Raw genomic sequence first — 6132 nt, 5'->3', positions numbered from 1 at the left:
AGACAAGCATCAGGAGAGCCATCTTGTAATGAAATACAGAACCAAACTAGCCACCTGATCAGGTAAAATTCTTCCCCAGCCCCCAAACCAGAATTGCAGACACTGAAATCAAGATGAAAATTCCCAGAAGGAAGAAGTCATTTGGAGTACCTTAAGTTTTTAATTCCCAGCCTGAAATGATCTGAATTCCAAATTTCCCATTTATATAAACTATTCACTTGAGCTAAAGTCTGCAACATTTACTACCTCTGCAGCTACACCAGGATCACTGTGACAAATTAGGCTCTCTGAAAGCCAGAAGCTACTTCAACAATTTCCCCTGCACAGGAAGTAGCAGAAATAGCAGGGAAAAAAGCCAGTTAGACCAGTCTATATTTTAACCACTTGATCAGATTTATAGACTACTTTGAAGATGACAAATGCTACTGAGCTGTTCAGCATCACTAAATAGTTCTGCCAGAGAACAGAATTTTTTCTGCAAGAGAGCTGAATGATAAGTGGTCCTATTAGCTGCTCAATACATACATGTATACATACACATGCAACCATATGTGTGTGCCTGTATACATCAGTTTAAGAGATTTTGTGTAATACATTGCTCCTTTTTCTTTCTACTTCAGAAAAAAATCGTTGGGAAAAAAAAAGAAAGTTAAAAAAAAAAAAAAGGAAGAAGAACCAACTTTCTGCTTTCTCATAAACCAGAAATGGGTCCATTCTGAGAGTATGATGAGTGGTCAGTTTTCTTCCATTTTGCTCAACTTGTCCTTCTTGTAAACATCCTTCCTCTTTGCACCCCCAAGTGACCAGTCAGAGGACTGGTGTAGGTAGAAGATGAGAAACGTCTGACATTTATATTCGCAGATTCATTGGGATTCTGCTCCCTGGTCCTCTCTGCTGGTCAGAGCTGGCAGAGGACTGGGACTGATGGGGAGGCTGGAGCCTGCAGGGGCAGAGCTCTGGCCGAGGAGCCAAAGGCTCGTGCAGAGCACACAGAAACACGCTGGGGTTGTGGGAATGCTCTTCCAACTCATCCATAAAACTGGGTAGTTTGTGATTTGACTCCCATCCTGTAAGGATATGACACTGAATTGAAAAGACTGAACATTTGCTGGGTTTTCATCAGGCCAAATGAGGCAGGCAGGCAGGCAGGCAGGCAGGCAGGCAGGCAGGCAGGCAGGCAGGCAGGCAGGCAGGCAGGCAGGCAGGCAGGAAGGAAGGAAGGAAGGAAGGAAGGAAGGAAGGAAGGAAGGAAGGAAGGAAGGAAGGAAGGAAGGAAGGAAGGAAGGAAGGAAGGAAAAGAGAAAGAGAGAGAGAAAGAGAGAGAGAGAGAGAAAGAAAGAGAGAAAGAGAGAAAGGCAGGCAGGCAGAAAGAAGGAAAGAAAGAAGGAAAGAAGGAAAGAAAGAAGGAAAGAAAGAAGGAAAGAAGGAAAGAAGGAAGGAAAGAAGGAAAGAAAGAAGGAAAGAAGGAAAGAAGGAAAGAAGGAAAGAAGGAAAGAAGGAAAGAAGGAAAGAAGGAAAGAAGGAAAGAAGGAAAGAAGGAAAGAAGGAAAGAAGGAAAGAAGGAAAGAAGGAAAGAAGGAAAGAAGGAAAGAAGGAAAGAAGGAAAGAAGGAAAGAAAGAAAGAAAGAAAGAAAGAAAGAAAGAAAGAAAGAAAGAAAGAAAGAAAGAAAGAAAGAAAGAAAGAAAGAAAGAAAGAAAGAAAGAAAGAAAGAAAGAGAGAAAGAGAGAAAGAGAGAAAGAGAGAAAGAGAGAAAGAGAGAAAGAGAGAAAGAGAGAAAGGAAGGAAGGAAGGAAGGAAGGAAGGAAGGAAGGAAGGAAGGAAGGAAGGAAGGAAGGAAGGAAGGAAGGAAGGAAGGAAGGAAGGAAGGAAGGAAGGAAGGAAGGAAGGAAGGAAGGAAGGAAGGAAGGAAGGAAGGAAGGAAGGAAGGAAGGAAGAGAAAAGTATTTTTTATAAGACATTAAAAAAAAATATATAAAATTTTAAGTGTCCCTGGGGACATCCCTTTAAACACACCGCGACAAGGTTCAAGCCATTGCCTCCACCAACAGCATAAAACGGGCTCCATCTCTGGTAGGCAACATTGCCATCATGCGGCCATTCCAGATCTGCAAAAATGCCAATTGTGACAGAAGAGATAGGAACCTCACCCCAAATTTGAACCTTTAAAACTTGTTTTTAATAATATTGGCAACCTACAGGAGGACTGGCAAGGCAGTGATAACTCTGTCATAACAACCCTCCACAAAGAAAAACACTCCCTTCTTCAGACCTGCTCTTTTTTTTGTCAGGTAGCAAATGCATTTTTCATTTTTTGAGACACACGGCCGCCACAACTATGTTGCAATGCACAGGATAGTGTACAACTGAACATCAAAAATGTACAGAAACATCCAAAATGACAAATGGAGTATTCTCGGGGTCAGGAAGCCAATCTTCAGCAGTAATCTGAATGAGAACAGCACAATGGCCTGGACCAGGAAAGAGCTCCAACACGGAAAAATACATGGAAGTTGGCATACAGTCAGGAGTAGAAACAAAGCAAATTAATCAAATCAGTCATTTAAGAAGAAAATGAAGTACTGACAGCCAGAGGGCAAAACAACATGCAATGCAGAAGCAAGCTCTCATAAAATATGCAGATGGAAAAGTTGTGCATAGTCAGAAAAGCAGCAACAGAATTAAACCAGATCCAGGGAAGATTATCAGTGGCTCAATTAGAGCAGCAATAAAGAATCATAATTATCTGCTTAAGTCAAAAGTTGTGCATCTACACAGAACTTTGCACCCATCTGGAATCCTGCCGAAGCAAGGCAGAGATGATTTATGACATTACTCACGACATGGCAGTCGGCCACGTGCCTCAGTGGGGGACACACATCCTTCTTAATGAAGGGACAACCTTGTTGCCTGTGAATGACAGAAGAAGCTGGAACCAAATTTAGTAACATACCAGTTAAAAGAGCACCCGTCTTTCGGCTATAAAGACCTTGTATCAAAACAGCACTAAAGGTACAAGAGAAACTTAATAAATAGGAAACAAATATTGACAGGGAAAGAACAGAAGCTTCACCACCACAGGTGGCTGGCAGTACAAAAGAACTAATCCTATTTATTTTCTTGTTTCCTAGGACTTGGCACCTGTAAACACCTAGAGGAGCCCGCCTGCCATCACCATGACAGCAGGAGCAAAGACTCTGCACTTAGGAAAGAGCCTTCTGCAGCTCAGCTGCCAAAAGCAGGGAAGAAATAGTCACTTTCTTCTGCACCACCTCATTTTGACAAGAAAGCTTGCAATATTCACTTCAGTGGAAACTCTGAACCAATCCTAAAAAGCCACTGAAGGAAATGGATGGTAATTATACTCTTTCATCATCATTATTATTATTATTATTATTATTATTATTATTATTATTATTATTATTATTATTATTATTATTATGTGGTGTTTACTTGTTTGTTTTGCCAGACTGGATAAGGTCACCTGCTTATCTGTTCCTGAAAAGCATCAGTGGTTTTGTTATTTAGTTTCTCCTGTCTAGGGTAAGAGAGCAGAAGCCAGAGGAATATTTTTCTCTGGCATTTTTAGCAAAAAGGCTACTTTGTGAAAAGTAAAAATGCTCCCAGGCTGCAAGAGAGCTTTGTTCTCCATGTCATCAACCAAGTTTCTATACCCCACTGCAAGTTTTGGTACATTTTCTAAGAGACTATCCCCCCATTATTTTTGCAGGTTAAATGCAAAAGAAATTGAAGGGTTTAATTAAAATGTTGCTTTCCTTTTTCATTCAGGACTGCCAGCTACATAGCACAAAACAGAGATTTTTCAACAGACCATGAATCCAGGACAGAAAACAATTTTCCAAGAATACCTGACAAATCAGGGGACTGTGGTGAAGCCCTATTGCTGGCAGAAACAAAACCACCTGTGTGCCAATTGTCCTTTCCATATACGGACTGGTGAAGAAGCCAGAGTCCCTTATGAAGAGTTTTGCAGGGTCTTTGGCTTCCCGGGCAGATTGACAGCAACACTCAAAACCAAACACCTTCTCTTCTATGAACTGAGGAGTTTCTCAGGGGGTTTAGTCCAAAAAGGCCGTGCTACAAACTGTACTGCCCGAGACAGCCATCCAGAATCGATGCTGTTTGAGGTGGGTGGATATCTGGATGCAGTTATAGATGCTTATGAAAGCATCAGGTGCATCATCCTCTATTCAAGTTACTCTCCTTGTAACGAGGCTTACCACTGCTGCATAACTAAAATCTACCGTTTATTGCTGAAGTATCCAGAACTTACCCTCTGCATCTATTTCTCTCAGCTTTATCATGCTGAGGATGGTTTCCCCACTGCTGCATGGAACAAGGCAGCTTTGCAGAGCCTCTCCAGCCTGTGGCCTCGGGTGACTCTGCAGAGACTGCCCAGCAGGACACAGCATTACCTCCTCTGCAATTTTGTGTATGGCATCCCAGGGTCAACCCTTTATCACCCAACTCTGCTGTCAAGAACCTCAGTGGATCGACAAAATCCACATCAAACTAATAATTTAAGGGGAATGAAACCCTATTTCAGGAATGTCTTCCCACAGGCAGTGGAGGGAAAGGCTGCTGTGCTGCAGAACTTGGAGATCTTTACTTCTCCTAGCCTGGCCTCCCAACAGCCTTTTGAAGTGACCATGAGCAGTCAGCTCCCTCCCATGTCTCAAAGCCACTTGGTGTTTTTGCCCAGCACATTCCTGCCCTTTCAGAGGAAGCACCTATACCCCAGACCTCAAAATATTGTAAGGCATTTAAAAATGCCAAAGGAACAACCTAGCGAAACTCGTAATTCTGGAACGTTTCCGAGTGGCAGGCACCTGATCTGAAGATGATACAAACCAAACTGCTTTCAGGCTGTAGAACTGAGATCACAGGTGGCCTGAAACACCACCACCACCAGTAAAACTGCCTCCTGCAAAAGTTAGACCACAGAATAACTGTGGGTCTCAAATAACTGACTTTGAAGATAATGTGCTTTCATTAGATATGCTGCTTAGAGACAGGGTTTAGTGGTGGACTTGGCAGTGTGCTAGGTTAACTGTTGGATGAGATGGTCTTAAAGGCCTTTTCCAACCAAAACCATTCTATGATTCCATCCATAGCAGTAAACTCAAAACCTCAGTATCTCCTGATTATCTCCTGAAATTATTTGTTACCCTTAAGCCAAATCCTACTCAAAAATATATATATATAAACCATCCACAAGCTACAACCACAACTGTAGCAGGATTGTTCCTTCCCAGCTGAGGCAGCTCTGGTGAAAGACATGACATGGTCTAAATTAATCCTCTGCTGAGAAGGTGGTTATGCAGGTAAAGCTGAGGTATGAGCAATGTTTTTGCTGCAGCTATTTCCTTAATAATGGGTGTGTGTGGGTGTGTGTGTGGTGATATACACATATGTGTGTGTGTTTTGTTTGAGTTTTTTTTCTAGGGCTGCTGGAGGAACCTCCCAAATCCGTGTGATTTTCTAGTTAGTGAGTCTGTAATACGACAATATAGATGAGACAGGTGTACACTGTCCAAGCATAACTGGGGAAAAAAAAATAATAATCCTGCCATTTAGAGAAGAGTTTTCGCATTGTGATTTAGCGTAATAACCAATAATAGTATGTTATTATGCTAAACGCTTTTAAAGGTGAAGTCGAGAACATGTCCCACAGCAAACGGGGGGTCCCTTCCCAGGTAACGTTGGCCGTGACCTAAACACACTCGCTGGTTGTGTAGAAGCCAGTGTTTCTGCTCTCTTTTTTTGCTCCTTTTGCGGTCAGAGCTACTCTGTATTGGGGTAAAAAGAGGCTGCTTCGTTTCTGCTCTCTTTTTTGCTCCTTTTGGGGTCAGAGCTACTCGGGATGGGGGCAAAAAGAGGCTGCTCCCCAGCGCGTCCCTCAGCACCCCGCACCGCGGCAGGGATGACCCCGCCGGTGGCAGCTGAAAGGTGGGCGGTGTGAGCTGCAGGCTGCGCCCCCCATCCCGCTCCGTGCCCCCCGCAAGCCTGCCAGGGGGCCGGACACGCTCCCTGCCTGCCTCGTACCCGTCGGAGAACGGAAAAACGGCCGATCCTGAGCATGGCGCGCAGCCGCGGGGTCCGCCCGCTCCCGG

At 43.5% G+C, this 6132-nt stretch overlaps 1 protein-coding gene across 1 annotated transcript; it reads left to right on the top strand.

Annotated features, from left to right (window-relative positions):
* The first annotated feature begins 2895 nt into the window (after positions 1-2895).
* On the top strand, positions 2896-4950 carry APOBEC4 (apolipoprotein B mRNA editing enzyme catalytic polypeptide like 4). The gene is made up of 3 exons (XM_051624958.1): positions 2896-3010; positions 3130-3353; positions 3788-4950. The coding sequence occupies exon 3, from the start codon at positions 3832-3834 to the stop codon at positions 4855-4857; it is 1026 nt and encodes a 341-aa protein (XP_051480918.1). The 5' UTR covers positions 2896-3010; positions 3130-3353; positions 3788-3831; the 3' UTR covers positions 4858-4950.
* Positions 4951-6132: the final 1182 nt, after the last annotated feature.

Source organism: Apus apus, chromosome 7 (assembly GCF_020740795.1).
Source record: "Apus apus isolate bApuApu2 chromosome 7, bApuApu2.pri.cur, whole genome shotgun sequence".
Lineage (NCBI taxonomy): Eukaryota > Metazoa > Chordata > Aves > Apodiformes > Apodidae > Apus > Apus apus.
This window is presented reverse-complemented; position numbering and strand designations above follow the sequence as displayed.

Coding starts and splice junctions, on each gene's coding strand:
- APOBEC4 (XM_051624958.1), top strand. CDS start 3,832: ATGAATCCAGGACAGAAAACAATTTTCCAAGAATACCTGACAAATCAG.